The sequence below is a fragment of the Dama dama genome, chromosome 22 (genome assembly GCF_033118175.1).
Source record: "Dama dama isolate Ldn47 chromosome 22, ASM3311817v1, whole genome shotgun sequence".
NCBI lineage: Eukaryota > Metazoa > Chordata > Mammalia > Artiodactyla > Cervidae > Dama > Dama dama.
In genome coordinates this window covers 3,389,164-3,400,008 of record NC_083702.1, presented here as the reverse complement: position 1 = coordinate 3,400,008, position 10,845 = coordinate 3,389,164, and the positions used below count along the sequence as shown (strand labels likewise).

Below are 10,845 nucleotides of genomic sequence, written 5' to 3'. Positions count from 1 at the left end.
CGTTGTCAGCAGCACTGCCTCAGGGAGATGCTATGGCTGTGACAGGAGGGGATCCCTGGAGAGTTCGCATGGTTGTCATCCCTTTAACAAACGTTTAGAGAGGCCTTGCTGCTTAGCTCTCGGGCTCCCCTGGTGTCTCAGAGGTTAAAGCGTCTGCCTGCAATGCGGGAGACCTGGGTTCAATCCCTGGGTCGGGAAGATCCTCTGGAGAAGGAAATGGCAACCCACTCCAGTATTCTTGCCTGGAGAATCCCGTGGACGGAGGAGCCTGGTGGGCTACCAGTCCATGGGGTCGCAAAGAGTCGGACACGACTGAGCGACTTCACTCTCACTTTTCACCGCTTAGATCTAACAGCAGAAGTCTGGCAGGATCTTACAAGCTCTGTGTGAAGGGACATAGAATCAGCATGCGCCCGAAAACTTGCAGGGTGCGGACAAGGGCAGTGGGAAGCCTTGCTACTGCAAGACAGGATAGGAAACTCGGGTGTCACAAGGGATCTGAGAGAGCCACTCTGCTCTGCCGGCCGTGGTGGCCTTTCCTGAGGCACTGGTTGTCATATGATTGAGATAATACACATATAGTACCTAACAATGCCCTCCACACAGCAAGTACTAAATCAAGGTTACTTATCAGTAAGCAAGGAAAATGTCAATCAGAGAACCTAATCAAGAACTGGCAGAGGTCTGCCAAGGGGCTCCCCAAAGCCATGCCGCAGCTCCAGTTGGAAATGCCAGTCCTTCACCTCTCAGGCTAGGTCTACAGGCTGATAGAGATACAATGCAAACCACATAGGTGATTTCAAATGCTCTGATAGCCACGTTTTAAAAAAAAAAAGGAAAAAGGAATGTGAAAACAATTTCAGCAATACATTTTATTGAATCCAATACACGCATAAAAACATTACTTTAACGCGTAACCAACATAAACATTAATATCTTCATTCCTTCTTTTGTACTAAGTCCTGAATACTCATTGGAAGGACTGATGCTGAAGCTGAAACTCCAATATATTGGCCACCTGATGCGAAGAACTGACTCATCTGAAAAGACCCTGATACTGGGAAAGATTGAAGGCAGGAGGAGAAGGGGACGACAGAGGATGAGACGGTTGGATGGCATCACCAACTCAATGGACATGAGTCTGAGCAAGCTCCGGGAGTTGGTGATGGACAGGGAGGCCTGGCGTGGTGCGGTCCATGGGGTCGCAAAGAGTCGGACGCGACTGAACTGAACCGAGTCTCTGAAACCAGAGTGTCTTTCACCTGCCCGTGGTCAGCGCTGAGGTGGGGCATCTTCCTGCTTCAGGGGCACCTCTTACTCGGGAAGCCTGGCCCAACCCCCATCCCTCCTCCCCGCCCAGCCCCTCCAGCCCCCAGTCCCTCACTCGCCCCGGCCCCACCCCCACTGACCCTCACAAAGCCCGTCCCCCTCGCCGTGACTCTCGCCCACCGGCCATGACTGCAGTTTACACCCACCGGTTTACACCTGCCATGAGTGCAGGAGTTAGTCACCCACGGGGTGTTTACCGGTCCCCCTCAAGTGCGCGCGAGTCACACCCTCGACCACCCCCCGCGGACGGGTGTCTTCGGTCCCCGCGTTGTCTCGCCCTCTGGTGAGGACCACCGCCCGGCGGGACTCTCAGAAGAACCCGGGGCCTCTAGTCGTCGTGACTAACAAGCAGCCCAACTCCAGTGTCTCCAGAGCACCGCCCCCAGGAGGCGCCTTGTAGTGACATCGGGCGCCCGCGTCGTGCGTCACGCTCTCCGGGGACGGGGGCGGGACTTCCGGGCGTGCGGAGGCGCAACTTCCGGAGGGAGGTGGAAGAGCCTCTCCGCTCTACATTTTCGGGGAATCCCGGGGACCGCTGAGGGGGAAGCCAAACGGGGTACAGGAAGGGGCCGCCGCAGAGGGCTGGCCGCCCTTTGGGGTGTCGGGGCCGTGGGTCTGAGCGATGAGGAGGGGCCATGGCCAGCGACGGGGCCAGGAAGCAGTTCTGGAAGCGCGGCAGCAGCAAGGTCCCGGGCAGGTGGGTGTGACGGGGCCCCGGGTCGGGGTCAGGGGTCAGAGGTCAGGGGGCGCGTCGGCTCCCCGGGGGCTGCGAGAGGAATCGGGGGTGCGAAGGGGCGATCGGACCTCCGGGGGGACTGCCCAGGGTGTCCGGGGGCGCGGACCGTGGGGTCTGGGAGGTGGCCGTGGCTGCACGTAGGAGCGGGGCCAGAGGGGAGGGTGTCTGTCCTGAGACCGGCAGGCTGACTTCTGCGGAAACTCTTCGGCCGCCAGGGCTGCACGTAGGAGAGACCTCTCTCCTGGAGCCGCGAGGAGTCGGTGGGACGCGGAAAGTGGCCGGGTGGCTGCCCCCGCAGGGCGGGTGAGCTTCTGCAGGGGGGCGTGGTGGCCTGGATCCACTCGATTGGCCTTCTAGTCTCCTGTGGGTTTTGTTGCTTTTGCCCTGGGCTAGGAAAAGTACTCTGAGGCTCCCTGTGAGTTTCCACCTTCCCAGCTTCCTGGCCTCAAAACCCAACTCCTGTCTTGAGTCAACAGCAGGAAGAAAATTAAAAAAAAATATATATATATTTTTTGAAATAAGTGCCAGCAGTGACCTGGGTGCACCTTGGAAGCTGTACTGCTCCAAAGTCCTCCTGTAATTGATGTGTGGCCCTGCCCAGCCAGGGCCCCAAGGAAACAGGGAGACATGACTCGGAAAGTACTTGGGAAGAAATCAGCTGCTGCTGAACGTAGATTAGAGAGAAACAAGCTACAGGATTTCTAAACACGGTCCTGTTTGCAAACTAAAAGTCTCAGATACTGAAAATGAAGAATTGTGGTCTTAACTCCAAGTAGAATCATTCAAGAGCACAGTTTATTTTTAAGGCTGCATAATAAGCACTTTGTTTGAGTGATAGAATTATAAACTTTGGAATTCACTGTGTCCAGTCAGAAAGGCTTAATTTCAGAGTGGTCTGGGAGTTAGCAGGAGCTGAGTTACTGTCTGCCCAGAACAGTGATTTTTGGATAGGGGTCACTGAAGTTGGCCAAAGACCCTGTTTTACTGTATAGGATGGTCCTTGAAGGACAGTCAAGAGGTTTCATCACAGCCAATGTTAGAGTCCAAGATGATGTGAAAGTTTTGAAATAAGAGAGAGCAGGAGGGCCTAGCGGTGACAGGAACAGGTGCTCTAGAGCACTGACTCCAGGGGAAGGAGCCACGTGGCAGAACAATTTTGTGTGTTGTTTTTAGGTCCTGAGATTTTGGTACCTCCTCAGTCTAAATGGTTTCTGATTCTTAACCAGCAACTGAGGCAAGAGAGTAATGGGGCTTCTGTGTTAGTTCTAATGGTGAATAAACCTTTGGGTCCATAACTGTGTCTCTTGGGTATTTGTCCTTATCTTGGGTTCCATGGGACTTCCCTGGTGGCTCAGACGGTAAAGCGTCTGCCTACAATGTGGGAGACCCGGGTTCGATCCCTGGGTTGGGAAAATCCTCTGGAGAAGGAAGGGGCAACTCACTCCAGTACTCTTGCCTGGAAAATCCCATGGATGGAGGAGCCTGGTAAGCTACAGTACATGGGGTCACAAAGAGTCGGACACGACTGAGCGACTTCACTTTACTTACTTTTTTTTTTTAACTTTACTTTGGGTTCAATAGGGTCCCTCCCAAAATTCAGGTCTTCGGAACCAGTGAGTCTGACCTTATGTGGAAACAAGGTATTTGCAGATGGAATTGAGTTCAAATGAGAAATGAGGCCATTCTGGATTAGGGAGAGCTTGAGTCCAATGATTGAGGTCCTTAGGGAAAGAGGGAAATTTGCACCCAGAGAGACAGATGTAGGGAGGATGGCACGGATAGTGGAGGCAGATTGAAGTGATGCCTTTACAAACCAGATAAGCTGCAGATTCCCGGCAGCCAGTAGATGCTAGAAGAGGTAGGGAGTGATCCTTTCCCAGAGCCTTGGGAGAGGCCGGGGCCTTGACTTTGGACTTCTAGCCTCCAGTGCTGGGACAGGATAAGTTTCTGTTGTCTCCAGCCAGTAGGTTTGTGGTACTTGCTTGTGGCAGCCACGGGAACTTGATGGTGTCCTCAATTTTCTTCTGTGAAATCCTGCATCACCAGAGACAGGCCTGCCTGTTCCTGGGGTTTTGAGTCTGTGCTGTGCCGGGGGCACTGTTAAGAGCAGCTCCCTGAGATCGTTCCAGACTCAGAGTGGGGTCTGTGTGTGACCCGCTGCGGCCATCACTGCAGAGGGCAGGGCCGGGAGGAGAGGCTGGCCTGTGAGGAAAGGCCTGCACGGCCGCTGCGGGCCCCTTGCCTCCTGTGGCCTCGCCTCTGGCTGTGCTGCCGTTTCGGGTGACGGGAGGAGCTGCAGAGGTGTGCCCGTTCCGCGTCAGCAGATGGAGGGAGGATGTAGGGAGGATGTAGGGAGGACCCCCAAAGCCTTCCCTTGGGGATCGCTGGCCGAGCACCTGCCTTACCTGCACAAGCACTGCACGCTCAGATCCTCGCCGATTCTAGCCGCTGTGTCAGCTTTTTGAGTGGGTCCTGTAATTAGCTTTTTTTTGAGTGTGGGCCCCAACCCAGAGAAACCTGAAGGTGGAAGAATACACCCACCACAAAATACAGAACTGTTAAAGGCTCTTTGTACGGCACAGCCCTTTATAATGAACAATTCCTTGACAGTAGTGGCTGATATTCATCTTGCGGTCACCGTTTGCCAGGCCCTCTTCCTAGCACTCTGCACGGTGTTTGTCTCCCTGGCGGTTTATTCCATTTTTAAAAGTCTTTATTGAATTTGTTACAATATTGCTCCTGTTTTATGTTTTTTGGCTGAGAGGCCTGTGGGATCTTAGTTCTCCGACCAGGGATCGAGCCGACATCCCCTGCATTGGAAGGTGGAGACTTGACCACTGGACCGCCAGGGAAGTCCCTCTTAGGTGTTTTAGAGTTTATAAAACGCACTCTGTCCTCCAAGCACACTCTGGGCCTCACTGAGGTAGGCGTGGTGGTGTTCCCGGAAATGCCCTGCAGAGAAGCCTCGGTGTTTTTGCAGGACGTGTAAGGCCCTTTATGACCTGAGCCCGCTCGATTCATCAGCCGCGTCTCCCGCCCCTCCCTGTTCTGAGCTTTGCCCCCAGTGGTGCTGCGGGGCCTGTGGGTTCCTTGCTGTACCTGCTGTGTGATGCCTCTGTCAGCTTCGTGCTTTTGTAACTGACCAGCATGTTCTTTTCCTCCCTTCCCTCTCCTGCCCGGCTTTCTGTTTAAGGATTTAAAACACTCGCTGCGGTGTGCCTCCCAGTGAAGCCTGCCTGTCTCATGCGGTCTGGACTGAAGCACCCCTTCGTGCATCACACTCAGTGTTGCTGGAAAGGGCTTGGCTTCTCCACCAGCCAGTGGGCTCTGCGCGCTTAGGGTGTTCCTTACTCATCCTTGCGTTGTTACTGCAAAATCAGCTAAGTGGTGGTTGATCCGAACTGTTTCCTACAAGAGCCTGGAGAGAACCAGTGATTTGGCCAAGGTCTCACGCTGCCTGCGCTGGTCTTCCTGGGAGATCTCCCTCTTCTGCGCACGCTCTGGGCCTTAGGTTGTGTGTTTGGCTGGTGGTTCCTTAGACAGTTCTTTTCTGGATGAAGGATGGGAAGACGTTTGACTAGGAGCTGGGTGGTCCGGGTTTCAGCCATCTCTGTGACCTTCGCCTTGGCCCTGTTGCTGTGGGCCGTCCGTGGCCTCCTGTGTGACCTGGGAGTTGCACTAGACCTTAGTGCCTGTGACCTCCAGGAGGACATCTGCTGGGCCGAGCTCTGATCTCTCAGGTGAGAAGGAGAGGGGCCTCTTGGACCCGTTCTGAGAGCCTGATAACTTACTGATTCAGCAAATATTTATTTAACCTGTATTACGTGTGAGTCATGGTTCCAGGTACTAGAGATGCATCCGTGAACAAAAGAGAGCAGAACCTGTGTGCTCACAGCGGAATGGGAGAGGTGGAGAGTGATGTGTTACGGAGTGCGTTAACTGTCAGGGGCGATGGCTGGAGTCCAGACGAAGGGCAGAAGGACAGACGGTTGGGGGGCAGGGTGGTCTCAGGACAATACGAGGGCCAGGCGAGCCCTCCCAGAGCGGGTGACATCTCAGCAAGGTCTGCAGCAGGTGCGGGAACAGGCCTCGGGGACAGCTGGGAAGGAGTGGTCCCGGCAGAGGGGTGAAGCACATGCAGAGGTCCTGTTTTGGGGGCGATGCTCGTGTGTGTCTGAGGGGGAAGCACAGGGGCCGTGTGACCATTGCCGAGGGCCGGGCTCAGGGGGACAGTCATGGGGTGCAAGGCCTGGAGGCGGGGCTCTGGGTCTCTCCTTCTGAGCGAGGGGCCTTTGGAGGATTCTGCCCGAGGCGTGGCCTGGCCTGCGTGTCCTGTTGTGGTCGAACCGGGGACCAGTTAGGAAGCGTGGGGCTGCTGCTCCTGCTGTTGGCCTTGGTGTTCTTGCCACATGTAACCTTAAATGCCACGACGAAGCCCTCGCACATGGGTGTGAGAACACACGCCGCCCTTCGGCCTGGCCCCCCCGCCCGCCGCCTGGCGTGCTCTGCTGACAGTGTGCAGGGCGACGTCTGTAAGTGGGGGGTGCTCAGGGCCCCCACTGCGGGTGGAATGGTCATGGTGCTCGGCTGGGGCTGGGGCGGAAGACAGTTCAGTGTCCCGGCTCTGGCGGCCGTCAGCTTTCAGCGCTCAGAGCCACGAGGGGGCCCTGAGCGAACGGGCCAGCCGGCTCCACCATCATCCCACAGGCCACCGCAGTTGCAGGGAGGCGTGTTGAGCAGGTAACTCGTTTAGAAAGTGCCGGGAGCATCTTCCATGTGCCAGGGACCGCGCTGAATGCTGAGCAGAGGGACGTGGGCCTCGGGGCTGGCGAACACCAGATGCACAGTCAGTATGCAGGGTCCCCCAGAGGAGGTCTCACCTAAGCAGGGACCCAGGGCTGGAGGAGGGGCCAGCCTGGCATGTGGAGGTGCGGGTCAGGGTCAGGGCATTCCTGTAGGGAGACTCGGCGGAGGAGGTGAGGAGGGGGCGAGTGGGGCCTGGAGAGGACTTGGGTCCTGGCCCCCATCAGTGAGTGGTGAGGCCCCATCGTCCTCCCGAGAGCAGGCTCGGGGCCTAGGCTGTGATGGGCCTTGCAGGGGTCACTGATGGGCGGGGTGCTGGGGTTGGGGTGACCCCCAGGGTTCTGGCCTGAGGAGGGGCGTGTGGTTGGCAGAATGATCCACCCCCCCCCACCAAAATGTCCGCGTCCTCCCCTCCAGAGCTTGTGAAGCGTCGGTTCCATAGCAGAGGGGAATCAGGGTTGTAGGTGGAATTATTGTCGCTCATCAGCTGCCCTTGAGATGGAGAAGTTGTCCTGGAGCTTCCGGGGGACCCACTGTAGTCCCAGCAGCTCTTAAAGGCGTCAGAGACAGGGGACGTGGCTCTGTCTGATCTGCGGTTGCTGGCTTTGAGGGTGCAGGAGGGGGCCCTGGGGCAGGGCTCGTGGGGGCCTCTGGGAGCTGGGGGCCTCCTCTGCTCTCGGCCAGCAGGGAGATGGGGACCTTGGTCCTGCATCTGTTTGAGAACAGTTCTGCCGACACGCCGGGTGAGCGGGAGGTGGGTCTCCCAGGGTCGCCTCCAGAATGACTTTAGTCTTGGGAGACCCACCCTTCAGAGCTTTGGGATGATGAGTGTGTGTTGTAAGGCAGCAAGCTTGTGGTCATTTGTTCCCGGGGCTGCAGGAAAGCCCCGTGGGGGCGGTCAGGGGTCAGGCAGATGTGCTGGGGAGGCTGAGTGGGAAGGCTGGGTGGGCTGGGCCCTTGCTGGTAACCTCGGCAAAGCGTCTTCAGTCCTCAGGGCCTGGGGCTGAGCTGGGAGGGGTCTGCTGTGTCCTCTGGGGTCTGGGAGCCATGGGGAGGCCCTGCCTGTCTCCTCAGGGGTGCCGAGCTGCGGTCCCCCAGCCCCCCAGCCTGAATTTTTATAAACTGCGGTGGTTTTCTTGCTGTGCTTTCCGAGCGGCTGTTCGGATTGTCTGTCTGTCCCTGTTTTCCCATCACGGGGAGCCTGGGAGTCTGCTCTGGCAGCGACTTTGTGTTCCAGGGGAGTGGGTTTCTCTGGCTGCACCCCCCCTCCCCCCACAACGTGAGTGGAGGTGGTCTTGCTCTGATGAGCGCCGTGGACACACCTGAGGGTGGGCTTCTGCTAAATATACGGTTTGTTTTCCAGTGTCACATTTTATGTTATTAAATGCCTTTTGTTTTGTCTGGAAACATTTTGAAAAAGTTAAAGTGAAAATTTCCCTCCCTCCTCACCTTATATTTCTGTCTAATGTAGGAAATCTGGACCCTTTTTGGTTAATTTTTAGATGAGAACAAAAGTGACTTAAAGAAAAATAAATCCCTGATGACTTTGGACTTGTTCTTTGTTTTTTAAACTTTTCAAAGACAAGAGCTGGAGGAAGTATTTTTCTACTCCGAGCGTCGTGATGGTCCGCGGAGGTCGTGGGTGGAGATGAACAGGTCAGGCGCTGGGCCCACATCTCCCTTCTCCGCTCCCGTCGGGGGACCCCTCCTGGCTAAGAGCAGCTCAGACGAGTGAGGGCTCGGAGACCCGGGCTGGGGAGTGTCACCCCCCCACCATACCTTCTGCGGCTGCTCCGTCTTCCCTGCCCCGGGCTTGTCCGCTCCTCTGTTGAACACAGGCCGCGTGAGGACTGGCGTGCGGGCCCTTTGGGTGCAGTGGGGTCCCAGCCTCGGAGAGGCTGTCTGCACGGGGGATGCTCGACTGGAGGAGTGCCCGAGACCGAGCGCCTGGTCCTCTCTTGGGAGGAGTCGGGGGTAGTGGCTGTGAACCGCGTCCCCAGGCGGATGTTGGTTCCACACCCCGGGGGGTGGGGGGCAGCGGAACCGTGGACGGAGCGCCGCCTCTGCCAGGCTGTGGTCCTCACAGCAGCGGGACGCTGTGCAGTCCGTGATGGCCTGCACCTGAGCTGGTGGCGGGCCTGGCCCCAGGCTGGGGTCGGGACCTGGTTTCTTGCCCACTGACTTCCTCTTTCCAGGGTGGACGTCCTCCTCAATTCTCCAGGGGTGAGGGGGCAGCTTTTAGGCCCCCTGACGCGCCCCCCCCCCCCCCCCCAGAAGGGAGGCAGTGGACCAGGAAGCCCCGAGGGGGAGGGCAGCCTGGGCTTTTCCATCCGGGGCCGCACCACAGGGAACTTCCATGCTGACTGCCCTTCCTCCTGTTCGCTCTCTCGGATGCCAGTTCCTCTTTGGGGGGGATTCTAGCCTGAGCGCTGCAGGTGAGGGGGTGCATGGAGCTCTTGGTGAGTCTAGTTTACAACAGTCGTGGGTCCTCTTGCTGGGGTCATGAGAACTCAGGGCTGAGGCTCCTGTGGTCACTAGTGTGGCCAGGCACGGGGCCGCGGGGCAGACCCTCTGGGTGCCCGCTGGCTTGGGACTCAGGCCCCTTTCTGGCCATGCTGCCCAGGGCGATGCTGGGCTCCTGGCTGCATTAGTGCCCTGATGGCCCGTCCCCAGGCGCCCCTCTGCCCCCCGAGGTCTGCAGCTCACTGGTGCCGGCAGAGGACAGTGGTGGCCCTGCCGTGCTCTGCGCCCTTGAGGTTGACTGTGCTGTGGGGTCAGGCCGCTCCGCACTCCTGAGATGCGCCCGTGGCCGCCCGGCTTCCCCCTGCTCCCTCGCACTCCTCGCGGCGGGTTTGCCACGAGTCTTCTTCCCGTGAACGTTTCTGCTAGACTCGGAGACAGAGTGTAGGCAGTGGAGGGACCGAAGAGGCCCTGGGCGGTATGCGTGAGGGGGTGGCGAGCAGGCTGGGGTGGGCCGGCCCCCGGCACAGGGCGTCCGAGTACCCCCCGAGGGCAGTACACAGACCCGGCAGGCGCGGGGGAGCCGCCTGACTGCCCTGGAGGCCGGGGCGCTCCCTGGTGGGGATGGTGGCCTGGGGTGGGAGGTTTGGAGGTCCTGGTGGACTGGGGGCCCACCTAACATGGTGGGCTTCCAGGAGGCGGCGAGGTTCCTTTCTGAATCGGTTTTCTTGGAGAGGCCGTCTCGGAAGGGGTGGGTGTGGGGGCACTAGACCCCGCGGGCGGGTTCCAGGCGGAGCCGCGAGGATGCTGGTGGGCGCGAGCCTGATGCCTTTATCCGTGTGCTGCAGAGGGCGCCGTCCAGCGGGGGCGGGACGCCGAGGGCTGGGTGTGAGGCCTGGCCGTGGGGGCACGGCTGGTTTTGTGACCCCAGAACGTGAGGTGGCGCGTGTGTGCTCGAGAGCCGGAGGTGGTTCAGCCTGGAGGCAGCTGTGTGCGCGTTCCCGGGAGACGCGTGTGCTTTCCCACGTGCTGGGAAGGAGGAGGGTGGAGTGCGGGACTTTGTGGAGCACAGAGGAGTCGGGCTGGCGGGAGACTGGAGAGAGGAGGGGGCACAGCGCAAGCCTGGGGTGCGGTGGGGAGGCGCGGGGCGGGCCTTTCCTCTGTTGATTTCAGAAGGCGTCCCCTCTGCGCCCCCATCGATCTGTCCTTTTTCGGTGCTGCATGGCGCGTGGGGATCGTAGTTTCTCTCTGACCAGGGGTCGAACCCTGCATTGGGAGCTCCGCATCATACCTGTTGGACCACTAGGGAAGCCCCTGTTTTTTTTTTTTAATTTCTAATTTGGAAATTTTGGCTGCACTGGGTATTCACTGCTGCTCACACGTCCTCTCGTGGCGGGCAGGGGCTGCCCTCACTGCAGTGAGTGTGCTTCTTGTGGCGGAGGTGTCTCTCGTTGGGGAGCACAGGCTCAGAGACGGGCTCAGTCATCGGGGCGCACGGGCTTAGTTGCCCCGTGGCC

General features: G+C 58.4%; 1 protein-coding gene across 2 annotated transcripts in view; it reads left to right on the top strand.

Moving 5' to 3' along the window:
* The first annotated feature begins 1,827 nt into the window (after positions 1–1,827).
* TBC1D22A (TBC1 domain family member 22A) overlaps positions 1,828–10,845 on the top strand; it is a 260,985-nt gene continuing 251,967 nt past the window's right edge. For both annotated transcript variants that reach the window (XM_061124319.1, XM_061124318.1), the window contains exon 1: positions 1,828–2,026. In XM_061124319.1, the coding sequence (XP_060980302.1) occupies positions 1,965–2,026 (62 nt within the window). In that variant the 5' untranslated portion in view covers positions 1,828–1,964. The remainder of the gene's footprint in view (positions 2,027–10,845) is intronic.